The sequence below is a fragment of the Saccoglossus kowalevskii genome, chromosome 13 (assembly GCF_978046115.1).
Source record: "Saccoglossus kowalevskii chromosome 13, keSacKowa6.1, whole genome shotgun sequence".
NCBI lineage: Eukaryota > Metazoa > Hemichordata > Enteropneusta > Harrimaniidae > Saccoglossus > Saccoglossus kowalevskii.
In genome coordinates, this window is record NC_140653.1 from 22,491,957 (window position 1) to 22,519,518 (window position 27,562).

General features: G+C 38.6%; 1 protein-coding gene across 1 annotated transcript in view; it reads left to right on the top strand.

The window, feature by feature from the left end:
• The first annotated feature begins 1,760 nt into the window (after nt 1-1,760).
• LOC102809570 (uncharacterized) overlaps nt 1,761-27,562 on the top strand; it is a 31,449-nt gene continuing 5,647 nt past the window's right edge. Inside the window, exons 1-16 of the mRNA XM_085507360.1 lie at nt 1,761-1,863; nt 3,277-3,429; nt 3,773-4,056; nt 6,609-6,678; nt 9,126-9,275; nt 16,887-17,155; nt 20,520-20,604; nt 21,209-21,316; nt 21,726-21,839; nt 22,127-22,243; nt 22,637-22,753; nt 23,586-23,699; nt 25,296-25,409; nt 25,817-25,930; nt 26,451-26,564; nt 27,189-27,308. Of these exons, the coding sequence (XP_085363486.1) occupies nt 1,809-1,863; nt 3,277-3,429; nt 3,773-4,056; nt 6,609-6,678; nt 9,126-9,275; nt 16,887-17,155; nt 20,520-20,604; nt 21,209-21,316; nt 21,726-21,839; nt 22,127-22,243; nt 22,637-22,753; nt 23,586-23,699; nt 25,296-25,409; nt 25,817-25,930; nt 26,451-26,564; nt 27,189-27,308 (2,098 nt within the window). The 5' untranslated portion in view covers nt 1,761-1,808. The remainder of the gene's footprint in view (nt 1,864-3,276; nt 3,430-3,772; nt 4,057-6,608; nt 6,679-9,125; nt 9,276-16,886; nt 17,156-20,519; nt 20,605-21,208; nt 21,317-21,725; nt 21,840-22,126; nt 22,244-22,636; nt 22,754-23,585; nt 23,700-25,295; nt 25,410-25,816; nt 25,931-26,450; nt 26,565-27,188; nt 27,309-27,562) is intronic.

Below are 27,562 nucleotides of genomic sequence, written 5' to 3' on the forward strand. Positions count from 1 at the left end.
TTCGATACGTAATGTAATGTAATGTAATGTAATGTAATGTAATGTAATGTAATGTAATGTAATGTAATGTCGGACTTGGAAAACGGTGGAGCAAAACTGAAACGGTATATGGTTCGTAGCTCCACTGGCCTGGCACATACACATGACTACACCACGGACAGACACTCACACGACCCATCTTCCATATCCCTTGGCCAACTTGCAATGTAATCACTATGTAATGAAGGACATTGACAAAACTAAAGAGGCTAGACTTGATCCAATTACAAGTGTTTGATTTCGAAAATGGATTTAGTTTTAATATGGCAGACGGCGAATGACTGTGAAGCACGCCCAAAGACAATGATCGCCTAGTGTAAGTCGTTTGAGACACATTAGTGATAATGGGAAACGGTGATGTGAGCTTCATAAATAAACCCAATGAAAAGCCAGCCACAAGCATCTGTTCTTTAGAATTGCGCCCAGCGCTGTAAAATGCCATTTGATATAACATTTGTGTAGTTTATTTGTGTGAATACTAGCAACATTGTCAGGTTGCCACTTAGCCGCACTTGGTGTTTTAAAATGTGCACAGCAGCTGCTTCGTCCATCGGCTGTGTTTTTCTTATCTGATTACTGCACGATGAATGGTCTGTAGAAACGAGGGCTGTCCGCTTAAGTGTTATTAAGCTTCTATTTCTTGGATGAAAATTGTCTGCTCCAATACGTGTGATTGTGTATAATATACGTGTGTATGTGGGGTGCATAATATAGTGCAGTACGCTTAGACTGGAATGCTCGAGAACTTGACTGTGAATGCTTCAGTTCAAAGGTCACTGTTATTCGAACTACACTAATTTAACAAGTCAATAACACCGTATTCACTGCAAACGGTGAAAATTATGTTGTATCAAACCATGATCAAACTAAACATGTACTGCGTGCGTGATTCGAAACAACGCTAGCGTGCGGTACCAACTCTCACAGATGCACGTCGCGGCGCGATTTTCCCTCGACTACCGGGCACCACCCCCATCAAAAGAATGTTTAATAAACATAACTTATTACGACAAAAAAAAACGTGAAATCCGTACACGCCAATCCACGTTGCACAGCGTAGCCAAACTTTTGGTCAAAGGCCCTCAATCTGGCTGTATATATGGTGAAACTGGTGAAAGTAACGGTACAGCATAGTTCCGAGATATACTATGAGTTAAAAATAATATATATTGTGTTTCCTAAGTGTGCAATATTTTTAAAAACAGAGTAACACAGCGTAAGTTATTTTCATTGCGTGTAAGGTTAGCGGGATCAAAAATGAACAAGCTCTTATATGATATATTTGTGGTAAACGGGGTTTAAAATCAATCTATCTTGGCACAGTACCACTTTACTATTAGACCGCGCCATTAGTAATAGTGTCACGTCGGGCGTCATTCCATAAGAATGAGGTCACAGATGCGGTAAGCTTTACATATTCCATTAAAAAGTGAAAGTTACACTTAATACAAAATTAAATCATTCAAATGAGGGTAATTACTTTTAAACTGACACATTTTGGCATAATTGTGTGATCTTTTATATAGTACATCCATCTTTATCTTTTTCTATAAGGGGAATTTCCGATTAACTTTTTTTTTATCTTGACACGCACACTTCCTCTGAAATATTCACCGGGTTCGCATGTTTGTGCCCAGAGCCTAACCTTAAGTAAACTTCCTGCGGTAGTTTTTAAGAACTTCCCGTGACGTATAAAGATCGTCCAGAGTAGGAATATCATATTGTTAGTTATTAATTGTCAGATAAGTAAAGTGTCCGCGGCTGTTAATATGTACTGTCAAAATCGTTTGTATTTACTTGTGTTACTTTGGATTTGTCGCATTGGTAAGTACAAAGAACCATACATTGGCGACTATCGCATGCTTAAAGTAAATCAATGTTTTCGGCATTTTTAATCCATGCAATGTAGAGCCGAAATTATATGTGTGTGACCAACAGAGTGAATACTGTACGATGTAAAGACGTATGGCATATGTTTATGTTAGTATGGTGCAAATAGATTCCAAATATAGCAAGAACAACTTAAATGTTACCACACATATGTTTATAAAGCTCTGCGCCCAACTATGACGCGTTCGCAAATTATGAAGAATGTTCATATTTTGTGATTTCACGACTGTCACAGAGATATAGTGTCATTATATCTTAAGTCGTAATGGAAAAGGCATACAAGACTAACGTGAAATTCATTAATTTCATCTAAGTTGCCATTGGGTCGTCATCTTGTTTAATCCCATCAGGTACCACCAATCAAAATTCGCTGAGGACTCTGTGTGCACGTTTCCGAGTTCTGTTCTTTGTTATCATAAATAATATACTAGCACTTTTATATGTATCTGTTCTCCTAAAGGGCGGTGTGTCAGACACTCTACCCATTGAGGTATCTAAAACACGATGTATGATGTTTCGAGTTAGATCACAAATATTCAAAAGTTGATCAATAGGAGGATCTTGTTACAATTTCAGTGTGCAAATTCTATGAGAACACTGGCAAGTCACATTCCATTTCGTAATTCTTATGTAATTCAGTACTAACTATACGCCCTCAAAAGTATGTAAATGTCCCACAAAAATATGATTTAGAGTTTTGAGGCCTCGGCATGTTATTTGGGTCCACGCTTACTAACCGTGTTGGATCCAAGAAGAATTTTCAAAAAATGGCTTTATCCTATTTATCACGCGAAATACTCATGCCGGAGATTTTGGAGATGAGATTCCACATCTCGATACGACATGTTTACACGGGTCATTATTAACACAAACGATACTTACGAAATACATCAACGCAAAACGAAAAAACAAACATATTTTAGAAAGTGTAAACGCATTGTTTCAATTTTTGATATAAATAAATTTGCCATTCAAAAGTATTAAAGCGGGAGGGTTGTCACCTACGCACGCACAGGAATTGAGTCCCGAGCGACGATAGCAACAAAGGCTAAAAACGCATAGACTCATGGGTAGACGCTTGTTTGTAAACAATGACACGCTATGGCCATCTGACGCATGCGCAGGTGACGGCTTTAAATGTGTGTTGTTCTACTCCCTTCCTATTCGATAGGAATCTGCAATTTATAACTCTCGGCTCCGTGAACGTCCTATCTTTTTTTTTCGAACGTATAGACTTGTTGATATCGCTGATAACAATACATAGTCATATGACAATGTAAAATTTGAGCGTAAACTTTTGTTTATAAAGTAGAAATTGTGAATACCATATATTATTAACTTGCACAGGCATATCGTGTGGTCAGCAGTGTAATTTTGACGAGAGCACGAACCGACTTTGTGGATGGAATACTCGGTATGGTGACGATGATTTCAGTTGGGAAGTGGGGAAAGGAAAGACACAAACAGATAAAACCGGACCAGTACAAGACCATAGCGGATGTAGGTATATATGTCTATGTATTGAAAGGAGTTGTGTGAGACAACGCATGTTAATGTTACTTTGTTGCATGCGAGATGACCATGTATTGTTTTTTCACAGGTTGTCACATTGATGTTACCATTTGATAATTTTACTGATTGTTTTGCTGTTACTATCTGGTTTCTCTACAAATTCCATTACCTGATTGGAATTTCCTTCAATGGAGAGTTTCACTATTGGCGTTGACCATCAGTTTAAATTACACTGACATGACTTCTGCTATAATGATTCACTGAATAAGTTCATTGTTTCGACAACTTGATTCCACGTCATTTTCAACAAATGTACCTGTCTATTTCACAGCTGGGTATTTCGTTTACGCACGAGCAACAAAGGATGGACGGTATAAGGCCGCGAGGCCGAAGGGAAGCGTACTCCGACTCGCAAGTCCAATGATGTCGACCGACTACACCCAGATAATACGGTTCTGGTACACCATGTACGGCCGTAATGTCGGGAGACTGAATACGTATATACTACAAAATGGGGAAACTGCGATGCAGACTCCAGTCTGGACGAGAAGTGGTAACCAAGGGCCAACATGGTTACTAGGAGAAATCAATTTACCCTTAAATGGAACATTTCGGGTAATGTTAATTTTCTATAATGCTCACGTATTGTTTCTATATTCATAATAGTATTCAGTAAATTTCAGCTAGACATAGATACTAACATTCACCTTCAGTAAACAAACTGAAATGCGACATCAGCTGTGCGATATACGTATCAATGGCAGGGAGATAAAACAAGATCAAATAAAAGATAAGTTTTTTTCGACAAACCCGCGTAAGTTTTGTTATTTTGGAAATAATTGAGCAGACAATCAGTAATCTGGTCAGCCATCTTACTTGTCGTCACAGCGAAAATAATCAGAGATGACGAGTGGAAGCGAGTTCAGAGTGATACGACACAGATGGCAATGCTTGATGACATTGGTGTACATGTCATCACGGTGAAGGGCGCCATAGACATCAACAATTATTACCGTATTCGACACATGCAGCACCTGATACACTCTGCATTTCTCGCCGTCATGTTATTGATATCCAAAGTTGCTGATTATTAAAAATTAACAAAGCTTAACAAGATTATCTTCATAATAAGATCCCTGGAATAAGATGCGCCGATAGTAAACATTTGTGCAATGCGCCTTAGCACTGTTTCGGTCATCATCAAGCGCCATAATTGTCAGCGGTACATAACGTTACGCAACGCCACAGTCGTCATTCAGAGCCACAGTCGTCATTCAGAGCCACAGTCGTCATTCAGAGCCACAGTCGTCACCGGAGGCGGCGGTACGAAATTTTGCACGGGGGGGGGGGAGGGGGGCGATCTGCTTAACATTCCTGTCACCGAGGGTGCGACCTAACTAAGGGGTCCGAGCATGCTCTCCCTTAAAAATTGTGAAATGTAGACCACCTGAAACGCTATTTCCTGCATTTACAACATTTTTTTCGAGGGGGCGACTGCCCATCCGTGCCGCCGCCACTGACCACGTAGCGCCACAGTCGTCACTCATCGCCAAACTGAGTATTAATCTTGATTTTGTTAATAAGTCGAGCCTTTGGAAATCTGTGAAAAAGATGGGAAGTATTTAGGGAGAGGTGCGCCAGTCCCCCTTTCATCCCGCAAAAAAATGACAAACCCAGCCCACGACAATAGAAGCGCCCCTACCGAATTTCTGGATCCGTCAGTGGGAATATTATTTCACAGTGCAACGTTCTTTCTTGTGAGCATTAAATTACTGGGCTGTACGAGGGGCGTTCAATAAGTAATGCCCCTGACCCATTTCCCATTTCCCATTTCCCATAGCAGGAGTGAAAGTGAAAGTAATGAAAGTTGGCAGTGTTATTAGTCTTTCTCTACAAAGGAACCACCCAGAGTTATGCATTTCTTCCATCGTTTGATGCAGCTCTGGACACCGATTTTATAGAAGACCCCAGGTTGGTCCTCCAACTTTTGAATCACGTCGTAACTTCGGAAATCAAGGCTGCATCATCTGGGAAACGCTTTCCTTTCAAAAACAACAAAGTCTGAGGGTGCAAGGTCAGTAGAGTAAGGGGTGGGAGAGGATTTCATAGCCACACGCGCACGCCCGTGCTTCTGATCTGGCGACATGCGAGTTGCGGACATGAGCGTTGTCCTGCAGGAGGAGGATACATTTTCTGATCTTGCCCCGCCTCTTGATTTTAATAGCTTCTCTTAATTTCATCAAAAGTGAAGCGTAATAGGCTCCTGTAATTGTTGTACCCTTTGCCAGGAAGTCTGTCATCACTAGTCCGTTCTGGTCCCAGAAGACTTGCCTTTTTTGGAGGTGGTGAGTCCAAGTGCTTCCACTGCATTGACTGGGATTTGGTCTCTGGATCATAGTGATGGACCCAAGTTTCATCATGTGTATTCAGTCTTTTGAAAAAAAATTTGACTCATCTTCTTGGCACATCTCCAAATTTATCCTCGAACAGTCGACGCGTTCTTGCTTCTGGAAAGGTGTGATCAACCTGGGAATCTGTCTGGCAGACACCTGATGCATATGCAAATGGTCATGGATGATAGCTGCCACAGACCCTGTACTAATCTTGACCTCTTGGGATATTTTGCGAACAGTAATGCGTCGATCTTTCAAAATGGCTGCCTCAACTTGACGGACTGATGCCTCATCAATGACAGAAGAGGGACGACCAGGTCTGGGAGATGTTTCTACAGACATCCGGTCATGTTTGAATTTACGATGCCAGCGTTTTACATGGTCATATGATGGGGCATCATCACCATCAGTTTCTTTCGTTTCACCAAAAGTCTCCTTTGGTGTGCGTCCTTTCAAATACAAAAACCGGATCACTGCGCGACACTCACATGGCTCCATTTCACACCTGACTCAGTTCAAACACCTGTAAATCAGAAACCACAATTAGTTCAGAGCTGTTTTGTGCAACATAACCCATAGAGATGTAAATCATTACACATGCAAAATTTCATCTAGATCAGGCAACTGGGAGTGGGTCAGGGGCATTACTTATTGAACGCCCCACGTATATGCACACTGGTAATTGGTGCAAGAGTTGATCATCATCATATCCAATCGAGTAAAACAGAAATGTTCGAGTTTAAGACGAATACAATTTTTATTGTTGATTTCTAGATTATATTTGAAGCTGTGCTTGGTAATGGTATATATGGCGATATTGCCCTTGATGACATCACGATAGAAGGTAATATACACTACGCTAGTATAACTTCCTTCATAATTAGTAACGCGGCCATTCTCAAGTGAAGGATATATTTGAAAGATTGTTTTTAGAGAATGGAATTATATGAATAATTATCATTTACAATTGTGCATGATTAATAATATCACATTATTACGTTCTCAGCTTGCACGTGCCATGTCATGTGGATAAGTAGACTTTCTCGGTATGATACTATTGACAATTTTTAATTCCAAGTATCGCTACTAATCCGTCATGTTGAATCAGAGACAAATTACGTGCACCAGTAACCAACCATAAGTGATGTCACTATCAAGTTTGAAATGAAATAGGCCCAGACATGCCTGAGAAACGGTTGATGATATGTTCAAATGTAGATCTGTTTAGACGAACTGAATGGTCATAAGCCAGTCAAAGAAACGGTACACACGAAATAATCGGTGTATATATACCCCTTTATGTCTTGTCTGTGTGTCTACTTCATAAAATAAAGAACTCAAAGCATGTTTGGGAAATTACTTTGGACGGACACACGCTCGAACAGACAGGTGGGACTTCGAACTTTTCGGATTCCGGAACCGATAACGACTGAGAATGAATTAGCTGAATCAATTTATTTTAGTGCTTTGTGGTCTGAAATCAACTTGTTATAACTAATTCAATGTAATAATATTAATAATGTTGATCATAATAATAAGGTGTATATAATATAAAACGACACGTAATTTCACTAAATGGTTTGAGCTGTATAAGTACGTCACTGACCGACCTTCATATTTGACGATAGCTTAAGGCAGAGATGCAGTTTACCTGACAGGTATTTTAATTAGTTAATTAGGAAACCAAGATGACGTCCCTTGTCTACAAAACTATATATTTTCGGAAAGCTTATTGTATGAATTTTAAAATTTTGTTAATATTTTTTTTATGAACACTGTAGTTTGAAATATGCACAAAAATGTGCTTTTTTGGTGAAAAGTGATTTAAAAAAAAATTAGCTTCTAAACCATGCTTCTGTTTCCTGTCAAAATTGGTTTACGGGTACATCTGTGTACTATGAAGAAAGTGCCGTCTTGAAAACTGTCTACCAGTTGTCGATTTTGCAGGGCAGCATCTCAAATTTCACTACTTCAAGTTTATGCATAAATTAACACCCAGGCTAATTGTTTGTACGATTGTTGTAACACTGTTCAACCAAAAACAATGCCCCGACGGCGTTTTGAAGATAAACACATTGTCAATCATTTGTGAAAATTTCAAAACCAAGGTCAATGCGTCTAGTTGCTATTTTTTGTGGGCACTTGGGAGTGAATTTTTTTCTTTTGCTTTTTATTATCCAAACAGTCTTATTGGCTATAGACTGTTGAAATTTTGTAGAATTGTGAACAGTGGAACATACTCAAAAAACGATTTTAAAATATAAATAACAGGTGCAAGCATTCTCTATTTTGAATGCTTAGCAAGATTTAGCAAGGCTGTACATAAATAATAAAAGAGAAACATGGTAAAAAAAGAAATGACGGGATCTCCATATTATGCACTATATTTAACTTTTTACAAAACGATAATACATTTAAATTTGGAACTGTTACAGCCATTTAATTATGAGCATTAGCAAACTTCTTACTGAGTGAATTGTTATGCAAATTAGCATCTCAGCTTCTTTTTAATGCACATCCCAGAACTTTAAAAAAAAATAGCTCCTAGACGTTTTGACTTTTTGTTTTTAAATTTTCACAAATGATTTACAGTGTGTTTATCTTCCAAACGCCGTCGGGGCATTGTTTTTGGTTGAACAGTGTTACAACAATCGTACAGACAACTAGCCTGGGTGTTAATTTATGCAAAAACTTGAAGTAGTGAAATTTGAGCTGCTGCCCTGCAAAATCGACAACTGGTAAACAGTTTTCAAGACGGCACTTTCTTCATAGTAAACAGATGTACCCATAAACCAATTTTTACAGGAAACAGAAGCATGGTTTAGAAGCTAAATCTTTTAAATCACTTTTGACCAAAAAAGCACATTTTTGTGCATATTTCAAACTACAGTGTCGATAAAAGAAATACTAACAAAATTTTAAAATTCATACAAAAAGCTTTTCGAAAATATATAGTTTTGTGGACAAGGGAGGTCATGTTGGTTTCCTAATTAACTAACTAAAATACCTGTCAGGTAAACTGCATCTCTACCTTAATTTGCAATAACAGGCTTAGACCATATTGTGTTGTTTATATTGTTATCCTACTTGCACTGTTGTAAAGATTGCGCTATATGTCATGTCTGACAGAGTGGGGGCGTAACATACGATGACAGTTATAATAGTTAAATGTTTAAACATTCCACCGTTTAACTCCGTGATCGCCATAGCAACTTTTGAGTGGAATACAAATTAATATTGAGTGCAATCATTATTTATCATTGAATTACACTATTATTTTATGTCTTGCAGATGCGGCATTCCAGTGTACATTTGATTCACCTGGTATTTGTGGGTTTACTCAGGAACAAGGTGATCATTTTGATTGGACGTTTGGTAGAGGGAAGACCCCTACACGTCGCACGGGACCCAATAAAGACCATACAACGAACACAGCGCAAGGTAATACTGCTGTGTTGTTTATCAAAGTTTTCAATACGTAAATAAATCTATTGCCTTCGATGCAAGACATTTTTAGCTTCAAGTAGTGGCTCCATGCACCCACTCGCTGTCGATGTCCTGTATCATTAATGTAACTATATATATGAGAATGTGTCGCGTTCAATACCTGGATAATTTTGTAACTCGCCCGAACGTTCTGGCGTTGTAATTTTCATTAATTGTAAATTTCATTTGTAAATTCGATTCATTCATGGTTTAATTAGTGTCAGGAAGGTCACGTAAATCTATCAGTTATCCCATGACAGAACTTGCTATTTGATTGTAGTATTTGTTATCATATAGTAATTGTATTGTAATTCATCGTAGTTTGTGTTATGAAAATCAATAACTGGTTTTATACATAATCATACAACCTGGACATATTTACAGCTTGAGATATTTTAGAAAAAATGAAAACGATGTATATTTTCACTTTACTTGCGACAAAACTGTTTGTAAAACATAGACAGTCTTATGGAGCCTTAGTTTCCTCTGGCAAGATGGTGGATATAGAGTTACTATAGGGTAAATGACAATAACCCCATGTGCAAACTAAGGACTGCGTCAAACGAGACACACACTGTTATGGGGATGGGGGATGGGGGTCTTAATGAATTCTAAACCAGCCCGGAATTTTACATAACAGATTTTCTTTGAACTAATTGGCCCAGAAGAAAACCATAACTAAATAACACTAAATAGATAAGGTTCCATTCAGCAATTCCCTTGGTTAATAAGGTGCTGGGCCCGCAACAAGTGTCCCGGGACGCGGAAGCTGTTCTTAGTGACGGCTTAGTCCATCAAATAGATCGTGGTGATAGTTGACTTGTTAAGCATATTTACCCCTTGGAATGAGGCTCCCTCACTGCTAACCGGCGTTTTGCTTTCCCCCAGTATGACAAAAACTACAGTCAATCCAAATCTTTTTTTGTATTTGATAAGCAGAAATATCATGGAATGCTCAAATCCGACCAAAAATGTGAAATTTTATATTTCATTCTTAGATGTAAACACTGACATGTAAACAAGGTTTCCTAAATATGTATTCGTCACTCATAAACAGTGTTTGGATTTCAACGCAGCACTTGCCAGAGGCTAAGGCTAGCAAAAAATACTACTTTGTGAGATTATACAAGCAGGTGCATATATGCAGCGTTCATGTGAGAGTTATTTAAAGGAGCTTATAGCACTGCCGAAGGAGATCATGGTAATGGTTGCTTGGCAACTGCTGTCCGAAATGCCTGTTTCTGAAAAGACTTCAATATCATGTTGATTTTCGATTTTAAACCAAGTCTTCTCTGATAGAAACTAGAAAGCTTGAATATGTCTAAGAGTGTATGTTCAATATGGTCTCGGGTAATCTGTCTAGGTCTAAATCTGTCCATGTACTTAGTCACTACTCGAAATTAAATCGTGCCTTGATAGACAATCTTTGCATTTTGCCTATTGACTTTGGTATAATCGATTAGTCATGAGCCTACTCACTACACATTCAGAAGTTGGTGTACTTGTTGGCTGAGAAGTTCTAAGCTATGAGCGGATAAGTGAAAATATCAATGTTCTCGTATGAGATCACCACGTTAATGTATATGCATGAGCACCCAATTCTTGCAGGGTCTGCCGCAGCACCATGACACACTCATCCAATACATACATCCCCAACCCAGCCCACCCATAATCGTGATAAATGAACTTGGTTCAATGGCTTGGTTGGAATTAGTCCTCAGTTGAAGTGGCTGACAACTTCCCACCAACTTAGTGCTTCGGAAAACCACCCCAACATCAAAACTGTCTGGTTGGGGAGACATATGATTGGAAACTCTCAATCTCACCAGCACGTTGTTGTATCCAGCAGTGTTCTCTAGATCGGTCTGACATGCAGACCCCAAAGATGAACTTGTTTTTTCTCATGGAAGACAACATTCTTACTGGGCTACACTATGAAGCTACCGGTTACACTACTGCTGTACTATGTGATACTATAATGAGGATGAACTTACTAGACCCGCTAAATTAGAATTACAATAGCCCAAATCTCTGGATATTCACATTTGCTGTGGAGCACTGGCTAAGAGATATGAGATATTAGACAAGCTTTAATATCCAACCTTCTAGATACAGGCTGGTGTATATTTCTATTCGATGCAAAATAACCACTTACACACACATATTACTTTTGTGAACGCCATAGGAGTGGTGGTCATGCCAAACAAGAAGACAACAAATATGTATATTGTTTCCCTTGGACTAGAAACCGTGACTGTATTGGTTCAGAGATGCCAACAAATCTAATGATTTTAGATCAAGTTGAAAGTTGGCAGCCTGGTAAAATGTTTAGTACTTTGCTCTCGTCTAGCCAAGGCTGGATTTGAGAGAGAGTACCTGCTGAAAATGCGGGCTTGCAGCTCCAATGAAATGTACACATGTCGTGGTAAATTGATGGTACGAATTTGTCAGAAACTAGACTTTACCATTGCGTTGGGCTGTTGGAAATTATTTGGGGACACTGGGGTGAGGTCCATGTCCATCTTATATGAAAAGAAGATCAGTAGTAGGTAGGTAGAGACAGTTTGTATGATGTGCAAGATGAAACATTGTATGCTGACAATATGACTACAGTTGCAAGTTTTGATATTGATGAACAGTTGTGGATCGCTAAACCAATGTCATTCAAAGAGGCCATTACACCTTAGCCGAGAAAATGGAATTGCAAATGACAGTACATAATTATGGTCGTATGGCTCCATTTGGTGTACTACTGTGATTTCTAGGGATGTAAAATTGTAATGACTGTAGAGGTAGAACTATAATATTCTTGACCTCATGACTCCCCTAGATACCTGTGAGTCTCGAAGGCTGATTGTATCCACTGAGTAACACCGGACTGAAGTAAATTACCCTGGTGGTAAATGCTCCCGGGATTAGGCAGAGACATCACAAATTCGTCGGGAAATGAATACAAACAGCGGGAATGGGTAACAGGCTAGGGTTGTGTCTAGCAGACATGAGCGGCTGAGACAGGGCTGTCACAATCTGATTAGGCATGGGCAACTTGACGGATAAGTCCAAGTTTGTATCAATATGATGTAAATTGTAATCAGGAAGCCTAGAATGCTGACTTTAATCCACAGTTGATGATGTACAGTTGGGTAATTGGTCTCTGATTTTGTGTTTCCCCCCTGTAGGGGAAGTGTAAGATAATCTAGTAACTGACGTTTAGCGTTTGACTCACTAATTTTAGAGTCACTTTCCTGAAGATGGTTGAAAACATGTTATTCTTTCATCACAGTTTGTAGCATTGTTGGTTGGTAGCTGTAACAGCACGACTATGGGAAGTTGGTTGTTGCTATGAATGAAGTTTTCTGAAACTGAATGCGCGAGATACTAAACTGAGACAGTGTTAGAGCTTCAGAACGAGTAATTATGGCAATTCAAAGCTGAATTATTTCGGCAATAAATGTGGACATTAACAGCTTTTCTTCAAGGCCAGGCTATCGCCTTTGAACTGGACCAGTCCCCAAAGAAATGCCCATGTTCCAATCCAATGTATCAGAGTATTTCTAAGAAAATATACATCGTTCTTGATATCTCTAAATGTCTCACACTAAAATCATGCCCAGGTTGTATGAATCAAGTTTAGTTCATGCTTTAATACGACGCGATATGACCCGAAATAACATGAAATAATTGTACCAATCTCCACAGCTAATCTCTATACTGCGTAATAAAAATCCCGGCAACCTGATTGGTCCATGGAATGAGATTGAATTCTTTACATTATTGCTATCACATAATACGCCAATATTTTATGATGTGTGTTGTTTTACACAATATTTCTTAAATTACACTGATTCAAATAAAATGTCTTACAACTTACCCTGAAATGGTCACGGTTTTAATTTAAATCGAAATTAGTAATTACGTTACTACTACATCTCCGAAACCGTAAATATACTTATGGCTCCCAAAATAATTATATTTCATAAACGCAATAAGATAAACTAACGGTCATGGTAATTGATGTTCGTAAACGGCAATATTTTATGTACATAATACATATTTTAACACTCTATTTCACCAGCAGAAACTGAAATAAGTATCGTTAACGTTGCTCGTGTCCACGCGTCCTACGTATTTTCGTACATTCTACTCATGCGCACGAGCAACGCCGTTGGACGTGTTGAATAAAGTTCAGTGCAGAAAACAAAACTCCGTGCGTTGCCACTGTAAGGTTGGGAGAATTGAAAATGGTGAAATCCTCAAAAGCGAATATTGGTAAATGCATCATAAGCTAGCGGTATATAGCGAGGACATTCAGATTGATCATATTTCAAACAGCTTTCACAAAAATAATTTGCCCAGTAAATAAAACTATATTTTGGCAGTTTAGGAGGTGACTAGTTGGTGACGTAATTTTTCTGAATTACGTGCAAGGGCCAATCAGATTTGACGCTCGGGGTGGGGTGGTAATATGGGGAAAAAATTTGTACAAGGCATAATGTCACTGATACTGCATGATGTTAATACTGTCATGAATTTGTTTTTGCGTATCTGTTGACCGACTTAATTAACTGATTATTAGCTGAATTGCTGTGTTATGTCTGTCATCGTGTAGGCCTATTTGATGTTTTGGACGGAACTTGGCTCAGTGATTTGGAACTAATTACAAGATACCGTCGCTATTCTGACATCCGTAGTTATTAATGTAGTGAACGATTAATCAAAAGATATGACGTATTCAGTACTTAGTGTGATTGGCTTTATGATTGAAGGTTACGCCCTAGAGTCTTTTTACTGTATTGTAATTGGTCAGGGTTTTGAAAATGAATAAAGAGAGTTTGAGTTGGTCTTGGCGAATACTCCACGACAGACGCAGTAGAGAGAGAAGGCAGTCCTGGAGAGTCGAGTCCAGTCCGAGAGAGTCTTGGGGCGAGCCTTGGGCAGTCGAGTCCAGTCCGAGAGAGTCCAGGGGCGAGCCTTGAGGCAGTCCAGTCTTGGGCTAGTCTTGGTTCAGCCTTAAGAGAGTCTTGGGGACTTTTTCCCCAGGGCGCTGTGTCTTATAGAGTGCTCGATTGACCGACTAAGACGAGAGCTGAAACGTATTTCGTTGTGTGTGTCTTATTTGACTGTAAAGTATAAGTGACTTTCCCGATCCCGTACCTCAAGGGGACGAGATAGAGAGACGAGACGAGTTTTCCCCCTGACAGTGTGGAGAACCCCGGGGAGAAGATTTTCCCCCTGATACGTGGTGTGAGAACCCTGGGCATTGCATCTTACGCACATTGACATCCTGTGAAGAGAAGTGAAATGGCGAAGATGTGTCTTTCTTGTGAACCGAACTAACTGGCTCGATGGCAGAGACGAAACCGCGCTTGACGACTAACACCGTTAACAGTATGGCACCGATGAACGACGCTGAAGAGATGAAGACCTCTGAACCCCTTATGAAGGATGAGTACCGGATAGGACTGTATAATTAAGAATTGAGCGACATTAAAGACAAGAAGAAGATGAAAGAACGACCTGGACTAACGCGACAAGAGAAGAGACGCTTATAGACTTTGACTTTAGCTATCTGTGTATTGCTTAGAGAACCGCTCGCTGGACACTGTAACTGACACTGTGTAACTCAAGGACGTTGAACTCTTTTCCACAACCCTAACCCTATTGCTCAGTAATGTAATGTATTGTTTGCTTTTCCTATCGTTTTTTTTTTTACCGTTTTTTTGTGATGTTGAATTGTATGTATGTAAGCGCCCAGATTTTTGTTTTGAAATGATATTTAGTGACGTTCGAGGTCCTTTATAACGATTTAAGCGCGTTTCAGTGGACAAGTATTTGCAACACAGTGTTTTGAGTTGTGTGATGTTTAATGGAGTTTTAATGAGTTAATGAGTACGGATTATGATGGGAGGAATGATGCCCCCACGTGTTTTTTTTAAGAGTTTTGAGATTTGTCGAGTACAGAGATATCGACGTTTTAAGAGTTGTTTTTGTTTATGTGTTGTTTCCGGAATACTTCTGACGCTTTTTGAGTTGGAGAGCACCTTTGTAACGTTTTTTAATGTCTTTTTGAGATGAGGGTTTGGTGCGCTTATATATGTATTGTTTGATATCGCAAGTTTTTGTTCATGATTGACAGGTTTATATGTAACTCAGTAGTTTCTATCGTTTTAGTCTTTTTCCCGTCTTTTTGCCAGAGGAGTAATGTGTTATGATAGCGGCTTTGTCTTTGCATTCTGTTTCCACGCCGTATGACTTGTGTTTAGATAAACGACTTGTGAGTTCATTTGAAGTTTATAAGCGTATGTGACAAGAGTTTGATTAATAGCTTTGTATTCATTGTTTATTAGTTACCGCTTTGCAATGCTTTAACCGAGAGACGCATCCCTGGTAATCACGTGATCATGCTGTCGACTGCAGCGATTGGCTGATCGCTTGGTTACACCGCCACGCCTTAGTTTTTTTGACCTTTTGATATAGAGTTTGTAACCTTAGTAACGGAGAAAGTGAAGCGAAGGGTTACCCTCAGCGGACCGTTTTGAGAAAAGTGAATCGTTTGGTAGCCTTTCTTTTGTTTTTGATTTATAACCGTTGATATTTGTGACTTTATAACCATTGTATTTAGACTTTATAATCATTGTACTTAATTAGTGTGTTTTACTCTTTTTGATTTATTCCTTTTATTAGTATTGTATTTAACCTGTATGACGATGAGTAGAGGACGGTATCTTTGATTTGTGAACGTGCAATGCCAAGAGGCATATCTCAGTTTGGGTGAAGGGATGTGTCATGAATTTGTTTTTGCGTATCTGTTGACCGACTTAATTAACTGATTATTAGCTGAATTGCTGTGTTATGTCTGTCATCGTGTAGGCCTATTTGATGTTTTGGACGGAACTTGGCTCAGTGATTTGGAACTAATTACAAGATACCGTCGCTATTCTGACATCCGTAGTTATTAATGTAGTGAACGATTAATCAAAAGATATGACGTATTCAGTACTTAGTGTGATTGGCTTTATGATTGAAGGTTACGCCCTAGAGTCTTTTTACTGTATTGTAATTGGTCAGGGTTTTGAAAATGAATAAAGAGAGTTTGAGTTGGTCTTGGCGAATACTCCACGACAGACGCAGTAGAGAGAGAAGGCAGTCCTGGAGAGTCGAGTCCAGTCCGAGAGAGTCTTGGGGCGAGCCTTGGGCAGTCGAGTCCAGTCCGAGAGAGTCCAGGGGCGAGCCTTGAGGCAGTCCAGTCTTGGGCTAGTCTTGGTTCAGCCTTAAGAGAGTCTTGGGGACTTTTTCCCCAGGGCGCTGTGTCTTATAGAGTGCTCGATTGACCGACTAAGACGAGAGCTGAAACGTATTTCGTTGTGTGTGTCTTATTTGACTGTAAAGTATAAGTGACTTTCCCGATCCCGTACCTCAAGGGGACGAGATAGAGAGACGAGACGAGTTTTCCCCCTGACAGTGTGGAGACCCCCGAGAGAAAGAGAGATTTCCCCCTGATAATACTTTGTACTATGCGTTATCCTATTATTGAAATTAACTTTCCAAACACACTCGTACAAACAGGTGGATATATGTACATGGAAGCAACAGGTCCCAGACGAAATACAAAAGCTTTGCTGATCAGTCCAGTGTTCATTAAAACACCGGGTGCGTGTCGGGCATCTTTCTTTTACCACATGTACGGTGCCTTCATTGGTGAACTGGCAGTCCATGTGAAGAATGTAAATACCGGGAGCACGTTTGGCAAGAGAAGATGGCAGAAAGCTGGTAACCAGGGAAACTTGTGGCAATACGCCGAAATTGACATTCAAGACATCGTCGGAGAATATCAGGTAAGTATGACACGTGACACGCCAACGAGACTGTTGTGATATTTAGGTAACGGTGTGCTGCCCATTATCACGTGTTATAAAACATCATTATCAGAATTAGACGTCATAGCTTCACGTTTTCACACGACAGTGTAAACCTCTATTCGCGAGTAAATTTATTTTAACACAAAGCTCTCAAATTTAACTAAATTGGTTTAATTCCAATTGTGATGGTTTATAAAAGCAATAATGAACCTTCTACAGCGTCATATTGGACGGAGTAGAGTCTAGACGCAATAATGTACTCGGCTTCGCCCCACGCATAATTTTTAAAATGGAATGGACCTTTCTTCTCATCCAATATGGCGCTGTGGGGGTTTCATTTTTGTTTAAATAACAGGGCTCAGACGGGGATGTTCTCTTAAATAATGGGCTCGACTGTTTCTTGCCCATTATTGCGCACATTCCCGTCCTTGCCCTGTTATGCACGCAATAAAAGGCAGCGTGTCGTCCGTTATTCCCTAATTAACGCCAGTCATAAGGAAATTAATGTTTATGGAAAACAGACTATGTGAATGATATCGTATAATGTATTTAAACGACACTCAATGGATGGATGGATGGATTCGGCGCCAACACGTTGATATGGCGTGTCTAGATTATTACGATTTTGTCGGCATCATAAAATCTAAAATATTGAGCAAAGCTAAAAAATATGAATCAATAATAACATTTAATGCTCTAACACATACGATATGGAGACTGCTTTTCTGTCAGTGCTTAATTTAAAAAGCAAACAAACACCATAATTTTAAAATCGTTTTGCACATCTGGGAAATCAATAGAAATATCTTTAATAAAAAAAGTCGTAAAAATAGCTTAATGCAAAGATCGTTAATGATACGACATGCATTGTATAACGAGTGAGAATTGAGGTGATCTGCTGCTATGTAAACCCTAAATTATCACGTGTTATCAGATGTGCGGCACAAACGAACGCTGATGACTGTTCCGTCGATGAGACCCAGGTGACGTCAAACAACCTACATAGCTAGTAATGTTTTAGCAATCACAATGTATGTTTTCCAGGGAGGTTGTCAGCATGTCTGAAAATTGCTCGATCTTTAACTCATAAATCAGAAGTAAGTGACAATTACAGAACGGTTGCCATGGCGTAGGAATACATTAAGTACGGAAGTCACGTGGCACATATCTGTGTACGTTGCTATATATGTATACTTGATGTATTCTATATTTTATGTGAAGAGAAAATATGTTTTCGCTGAAAGTTTGTCGAAACAAACCCACACTTAAACTGAATCGTTGCTACCAGTGTACATAATACGTCAAACATTATACAGTCAACCTACATAGTAAAATGTAGTTACTATGGAATGTAGCAATGATGGTTCCATCGTTCGTTAAAACCGATAAAACGTTGACACTTGCCTTTTCTTTTACTTAGTGTTGCCATTTTGGCAGGAATGTGTACGGTGAATGCGTGATATTTATCGGCAAGGCTAATAACATATTCCCAACTTCTTCGAAATGGAGATAATATTCAATGAAAGACTTATTAGTTTTGGGTATTTGCTATTTGGGATATTTGTGCGTTTTAACTCTCGGATTTTGCTAAATTATGTCGACTTGATATCGCTCTGCTGAAACGATTCAAGTTATCAAATGCTTGAGGAAAATGTGTTCCCCATATTTTACTATTAACGTGGTCCATCTATGTACTAATTTATTTATGACTTTATGACAACAATTCACCTTGATAATTCACACGTTGACCAGCGGTAGTGATGCACTCGGTATTTCGAATGGTCATGGCTGCGGCGAGGTTTTATCAAATTCATCTTCAATTACTGAGGTCCCTTCGCGATTGCAACAGTTACATTCACCAACGTTATTACACATCAACCTCTCGTTCGGGAACATTCTGTTTAAATCTCATATCGACGTGAACCATCAGGCAACACAGAGCTCAGCGTGACTGGTCAATCGACCACGTATTTACAGAAGTCAGCTGTGACCCAATAAACTTCTTTGCACTTTTTGCACGAAATAGCCTCTTTGCAATTCAGTGCGCATTTTTCAAAATATCATGATGGTATCCATATGATAAAAATAATCCTCTTTTCATCGAAAGCCGTATAAATATACGATACCATTCAAGAATGTTTATGTTTAATGCATATTTTTTGCATAAATGAATTTCCAATTAGTGTTAACGGAATAGCTAGACAATCAAATGATTTCCGTCGGTGTTCTGGACAATTGACGTTACAATACAACAATAATGAACAGTCGGTGGCGATCATGCAAATTAACTATTAACAGGTTTTTACTTTTAATATAGCCCCATGGTCTAAAGAAAATAATGAAATGAAATGAAACACTTATATTGATACTGACAGACATCATTTGCGTGTGTGGCAGAATTCGGTCGTGAGTTATCGATAGTATATGTTAAAATGTTATTTCTTGCTCACATTGTTCTATGCTGGACGTTCAGCTACAAGACGACTGTCACTCAGTTATATCAAAATTCCAGAGTCAGTGCAATAATTCTACTTCAAAGCGAATCAGAGAGCAGTTTCTCAGTAGTTTCGATATATTAAAATTCTCCTTATATATATATGTTTCGACTCCATGAATCATGATTTTTTTGTGTGAATTGTGAATTAGTCTTATTCCCATCGCTGTAAAGGTCGACATATGGAATGGTAAATGTATAAACAAACAAATAAACTGTTGTATCTAAATTATTTTTTTGTGATTTTAAACTCATCCAAAATATTTTGATCAAATTAAACCACCTGTTTCATCGACTATATTTTTTCTTAATTTCGCTGTTAACTGGAATCATTGGTATGTGTGTATGCATGGCCACACGCCCAGGTGTGTGTTCGTGTAAACGCCTTTTTTTGCTGTGGTAGCCTCTAAGCTGAAATCACACGAAATATTAGCCGACAGATTGTTAACATCGGCCAATATTGTAGGCAGATAAATTGAAATCTACATGATAATTGTTGGCGACTGACTGTGAACGAATGACGTTACCACGTGTTGTTTAATCTCGTACACGTGATGAGATGAGATTCAAAAAATGAAACAACTGACTTTAAAAGATTCGGCCGGAAAGACTCGAAAAAAGGTCGGTCGACGATACACCAATCACGGATTGCATCCGAGAATTTTAGGCAGTTGACTGTGTCGTTCGACAGACTCAGTTGTCAAACTGTCTGTATCGTTTCAGCTATAACGTAATATTTGTAAATCACACAGTATGTAACGAGTTTGAAGTTAAATAAATTGAATCGACCGCAACAAATCATGTAATACTATGATTTCTAGTAATCCATATTATGTTTCTATCTAGGTAGCATTCGAAGCGACACGCGGACGGGGATCGTTAGCCGACATTGCTATAGACGATTTCAAGTTGTTAGGCAAATTATGTTCAGGTAAAACAAATTAACAAGTCTTTACAAATCGTTAACCCGGTAACAGCGAACGCATGCAAAATAATAGAAGGATTCGCTCAATTACTGAAAATGATTACAGTGCAAATAATAAACGTGGCTTCACAGTTATCGCTGTATCGCGTTGAATACATCTATATATCTAACACAAAGCACATTTATTGTACATTTTATGAAGAAATCTCTTCCATACAACAATGTTGTGTCGTTTGTAGGCAAGCATGACAATGCACGTACATGCGATTAGCCGCTGCGACAATTCTACTCCGGGATTCAGAACAAGGCGGGTCATTTTTTATTTTATTTTTTTTATTTTGCTGTGACATTTATAGTGATTACACTCAACCTTGATCGCCCCCGAGAACCTCTCGGAATCGATACACAAAATACGTACACATGACCGATATCACCATGGATACATTCTCGGATACTGATTGAAGTTGAAAAGAATTTTACGGAAATGTTGCAATGTATGTGTTAATGATATTAAAATTATTTTCAGAATTTCAAGGGGAACTTTTGTACTTGAACTTGAGCAATCACACTTAAATCTTGTAACCCCAACGGCGAATGTTATTGTTTGCAGACCCGTGCGGTGATAACCCGTGCCAGAATGGCACTTGCATCGAACTGAAAGATGGCGGCTATATATGCAACTGTACAGAAGGGTTCACAGGTCAAAGATGTGAAACTGGTCCGTCATTAATTAATATTATCTCTCTGTGATAATACTGTGTTTGGGGAGGATGGGGTTGTTTTCGATATGAAAGTGTCGTATTCTAGGTGCCAAGGTTAACACTATGACGTCATGAATAATTATCGACTTCCGTTTCCGATAAGTACATCCGTTATCTGAATAAGGAACGGATACGCGCCCACAAAATGTGGCTGTCGTCTGTAAAAAATAAAGCTCGTTATATATTTCTTCAATCATGAGAGGGTCTAAGTTATTGGATCATTAGCGTAATTACCAAATTCGTGTGAACGGCGTTGCAGTCAATGAACGTATTCAGAGTATTTGATCTTGATGTATCTAACAGGATGTATAGACGGAAGTAATCATTTTATTTATATTGGAAATTCTTTCTATTTTAATGTTTAAGACTTTGACGAATGCAGCAGTGATCCTTGTCTAAACAACGGCACTTGTACAGATGCTGTAGGCCACTATAATTGCACTTGTATGGTCGGATATGATGGCGAGAACTGCGAAGGGGGTAAACGAACTGTTCTAATTTCATCACTTGACTTTAATGGTTACTATGTTGGCACGATTCATGTATACGTGAAGTGAATTTGTATGTATGATATTATTCAACTATAGAAACGAAACTATTTATTTAAATGTTAAATTGTGAAATCGACGAAGATTGTTATTCGAGTTTGTTTACAAATGTAACAATTTTTTCATGAACCAACTCTGATGGATTGACCCATCACGTGCACGTTACCATGGCAGCATTAATTTGTGTTATATTGTTATATTCATACAATCCACCACTAGAGTGCAGTGACAGCAATAAAAATTGTGCCTACTGGGCCGGAATCGGAGAGTGTGAACGAAATCCGACTTATATGACAAAGTTTTGCAAGAAGAGCTGTGCTGTCTGTTATGAGACAGGTTAGTCTTGTATAGAGTTGTGAACGAAGATATTTTTTCAAAAAATGAAATATTGGTATAAAATAACTTTCGTTTCGTCACGGTCAGCCCTGTGATCTTAATCAACGCTAATGGTATATTATCGATGTGGTAACAATCGATTATTTTAAGCCATTGATATACAGCCGCGTATGAAATTCACTGCCCTATTTCCACTTAAACTATGAATACGAAGTAAATCTACGGATGTTTTTCCTTCAACAAATGAATTAAGATCTGTAGTCAATATACAATTATGTCCATTGGGTCCGTAATTACAAAGAAATTAGAGAAAAGAAAATTGAAATGTGCACAATGAGAAAAAAAATTACGTCATTGAAACTAACAGCAATGGGTCTTTTTTTTTGGTTTTAGTTTGTGAGGACATTGCAGGTGAACACTGCCCTCTATGGGCTGAACTTGGAGAATGTGAAAAGAATCCTTACTACATGTTGGCCAACTGTCAACGAAGTTGTCGTAGCTGCATTATTGGTATTTATTACTATTATCAATATGAATATATTTTCATATTAATGCTAATACTTGAAATTGTTTGTGTATACATTATCGCGATAAACATCATATGGTTTTTAGCGGTACTTACCAACAAGAGTCAGCGATTGAAGTTGTTCAATTTTGTTTTGTTTATTTGTTTCGATTACAGTTTGTTTTTCCTTTATTTAATTCAAAATATTTATCTGTTTTGCATTAAATTTAGTGGGGGCAAGCTGTATAGCCCATTCACAATTTGTTCGATAATCCGTAATAAACTGATTTGAAATAACTATGTAGATTGTCTTTGTTCAACGTATTTATTAATTAGTACTCCAACCTCATTCCATAAACTGGTTGATAGTGATTTTCATTCACTGACTGCTACACACGGCACTCAGAGTTCTCAACTTAGACATCGATAATTGAAACTCTGCCATCGTTTCATGAGACTGTATATTTGCTTAGCTGGAGTCAGAGAAGACTGTAATCGTTCCAATATCACGTCTTTGCATTCACACGTAAAAACCCAGAAATACGAATACAAAACAATTCAAAAGTTAGAAAAGTTACGTACGTGTCACACGTTTTAAAGTTGTGCTTACAACCTACCCGTTATTGTAGTGAGGAATTGTTGAATGGTCATTGAAATCAAATGATTAAGCATTAACCAACTAATTTTTCGGTAATTTGACTGAAAAAAAAAACGTAGATGAACTCAACATGAGATCAATTGTTAGATGTGAGACTGCGTGGGACATTTTTGTTTTTCGGGATTTTTTCTTCAATCTAAATCGTTTAAAAAAAAACGTTCTTTGATCATGTTTTGTAGATATTAACGATTGTGATCCAAATCCGTGTCGAAATGGTGGGACGTGTTTTGATGGGTCACATGACTACAATTGTACCTGTACATTGGCGTATACAGGCAAAAGTTGTGATGAAGGTATGTAATATAACATGATGGAAATTTAGACATCGAGTGATTGAATACTTTCTAATATGACACTCACTGATAAATGTATGTTTCTTGTGATGAGAGCAAGGTACCGGGAATTGGTATTCCTCTCTGAAAATGAACCGCATGAATAAATTAATCTATTACACTTCACTGGATTATTTGGCTCATGTAATTTGTATTGCAAATATTGTATGACACTATAGCTTATACCAGAGGTACATTACTTGGGGTTTGTAACTACGGTGACATGATACCAAGATCCCGTCACAATCTCGCTCTCGCATAAGCGTTCCAACTCAGAAAAATGCGAATGCGCATGCCCGAGGTAACTAGGATACTGGGATGTCCAGGTGGATCAAAATAGCTGCCCACGATATGACGGATTACGAGAACTATATTTTCTGTACATTTTCGATGTATTACATTTTTCACTATGATAGTGACAAGAAAAGTTTTATTTTTTCATTACAAACCTTGAACATTGATATGTGTCATGTCAGAAGGTCGTAGCCTCAGTCTCGCTATCTACGAGAAGAGACTTGAATGGGATCTTGACATGATGTCACCATACAGTACTATGCGAGTTGCAAACCCCAAGTAATGTACCTCTGCTTATACTAAGGTGTCGATTAAATTTAAACATGTACTGGTCTAGATAGAGCTTCTATTGATGCAATATAAATGACAACATGTAACACTTAGTATTTTTGTTTAATGCTATATATTGACTGATATATGTTATTTTACGAGCGTAAAGTAGTAAGTTTGCACTCATCCTGTGATCCGCGATGGATTGTTATTCACAATGAACTGAAAAAGATGTTCTTATTGAACACCTGAGTATTCGTTCGATGAAATAACGGAATTCTCTAATACGCATGCGCACTAGTTGTTTTGGTACGTACAGTCACTGCATATACGTATTAGTGATTTTGATTTTTCATCTAATGAATAATATTGTGGCTCTTGCAAACGCATCATATTTAGCTTTATATGATAAGTCATAATCCGATTTAGTCTACATTATGGACTATCGAACAGCATTGACAATTCTATATTTGCATCTTTAATTACATGGATTGCACTTGATTTGGGAATTGGGATTACAAATTTCACCGGCGTAAAGTAGCAAGTTTGCACTCATCATGTGGTCCTCAATGGACTGTTATTCGCAATGAACTGAAAACGATGTTCTTATTGTTCACATCCGAGTATTCGTTCGATGAAATAACAGATTTCTCAAATACGCATGCGCACTAGTTGTTTTGGTACGTACAGTCACTGCATATACGTAATAGTGATTTTGATTTTTCATCTAACGAATAATATTGCGGGCCTTGCAAACGCAACATATTTAGTTTATGATAAGTCATAATCCGATTTAGTTTACAGTATGGACTATCGAACAACATTAACAATGCTATATTTACATCTTTAATCACATGGATTGCACTCATTTAGGAATTGGGATCACAAATTTCACCGGCAGCGCTCGTTCAAAATAAATATTAACTATTATAGTAACAATGACAATACAAGACTACTAAACATGTGATATTGATGGTATATTTGATATTACAGAAGTAGACGAGTGTTTAAGCAATCCGTGTATGAACGGCGGTACATGTCACGACAAAGTCGGATCATATAACTGTACGTGTGCGGCTGGGTGGACGGGACACTCCTGTAATCGAGGTTCGTATCTGTATTTAGTAGCGGCTTAGTGTTGTACGTGCACAGGGATGAATTGGACGACCCATGTAGACACACAAGTTGAATTGCTGGATGTGATTTAAAACGACCAGTGATAATGGTAGAGGCCCAGATCACACAACGATGTTCGCTTGGGTGACGAATGGATATAATAAGACTGGTCGAAAACTCACCATTTCTAGGCCCTCCTCATTGGTGTGCATGCAGGGAATATAGAATTCAACTATGGGGATTATATAAGAAGACAGATCAAGTTAAAAAGATTAAACTGTCAGATTGGTTTCCTTTCCCTAAACTCCGTCATGCGCGGTTGAAATTAACATCCCCCATTAGCCATGACTTGTACTTAAATGTTTATTTTTGATTTGTTGTTGTTTTTGTGCCTACAGAGGTTGATGAATGTTCCAGTGTTCCCTGTCAACATGGTGGGACATGTGCCGATTTATTTTTAGATTATAATTGCACATGCGCAGATGGTTACGAGGGACATGATTGCGAAGTTGGTGAGTGAAGATGAAGATTACTTTGCAAACACTCTTGCGTGATTAGCTATCGATTTCATTACCAGCAGACAGATGATAGTAGCTTAAATAAAATCTGGCAGCCAGAACTGCGACTGTATTTGTGTACATTGAATGTACAGCCCGCCGCCCACCACTCTCCTCAATGCGACGCTACGCGACTGTTGCAATCATGGCAAACTCGCACGATTGCCACGAGTGACGACGAAGAGTGTAGTTCGGCAGCGCCACGAACGGCAAGGCACGACAGTATGATGTATTCGTATTTTTACGGTTTCATGTGCACTTCCACGACAGCGCCGCGAGTGTGTTAAGTAAAAAAGGCAGACGTCGGGTACGAGTGATTGATTTATGCGAGTGATAACTCAAACGCTATATAAAATAACAATTCATGTTTTTAAGATACGGGATTAGAATTGCAAACTAAATCACATGTTACGCCAAGGCAACGTGTTGTCGGTTCGTTCCCTAATTCTTGCATGTTGTGGTTATTTCCGACTAGAGTCCGATGAGTGTCTGAGTAATCCATGCATGAATGGTGCCACATGCGTAGATCAACTTGCGAACTACACGTGCCAGTGCATCGATGGATGGACCGGTCGAAACTGCGACATTGGTGAGTCAAACGCAAGACAGTAATTGTCACAGTGGTAAATTTCAAGTTTTAATCTCCAATTTGAGACGATAATATTCATTATATAGAATCATAATACTAGTAGTATCTCAAAATGCATTCACATATCTATTTCGAAGATAAGTTTTTACTTCAAGTTGTAAGAAGGTGCCATGACCTTCCGTTGTTGAACGCGAAATTTTACGTATCAATGTCCATAGGTGGTACACTGTCGTCATAACTGCGCATGTGCGCATGGCGAGACTCGTTCAACAGGGTAAAGGTTTCCCTAGCTCAGTAATAATTAGAAATGTTTACATAGAAACACATTTACGGTGAGTGTTAAACATGTTCATGTCACATGAATCAAAGTATGAATCACAAACTTAGCAACGCGCGCGAAACAAAAGTCAAACCAAATGAACAGAACAACTAACGACAGTGCCCCTTCGCATTGGACAATCGAACGTTACACTATCAATATTAGAGTGAAAACTGAAGTGTAGATGTTCAAATCAAGTATGTTTTAATTGTTGAAAAATACCCTCCCTACGCGCAGTCCCCACTCACACACCATAAATTATACTCGTCACATACCGTTATTTTGTATTTCATTGTTGTTACTAGATTTCGACGAATGCTTTAGTCAGCCATGTCAAAATGGCGGTTCTTGTTACCATGGAGCCGGTCGTTTTTTATACGTGTGTCATTGTCCGCATGGATGGAAAGGAAGAAACTGCGAATTAGGTTAGTACATGAATACATTCTGTCAATGTTAACCGATCATTTGTGATTTGATCACAAGTGTCACGTGATGAGTACGTCATCAAAGCCACCATTTTGTTTGTAATATAATTCGCAGCTCAGTACGTAATATTCACCGAAATATGCTTCCAAACTTCTCTCTGTCACTCGGTAACTTGCAGGTAAATGTTTGATTTAACACACTGTGAAATCGTCAAAAATATTTGCAGTTGCTTGTAGAAAAAACAGTCTAGACT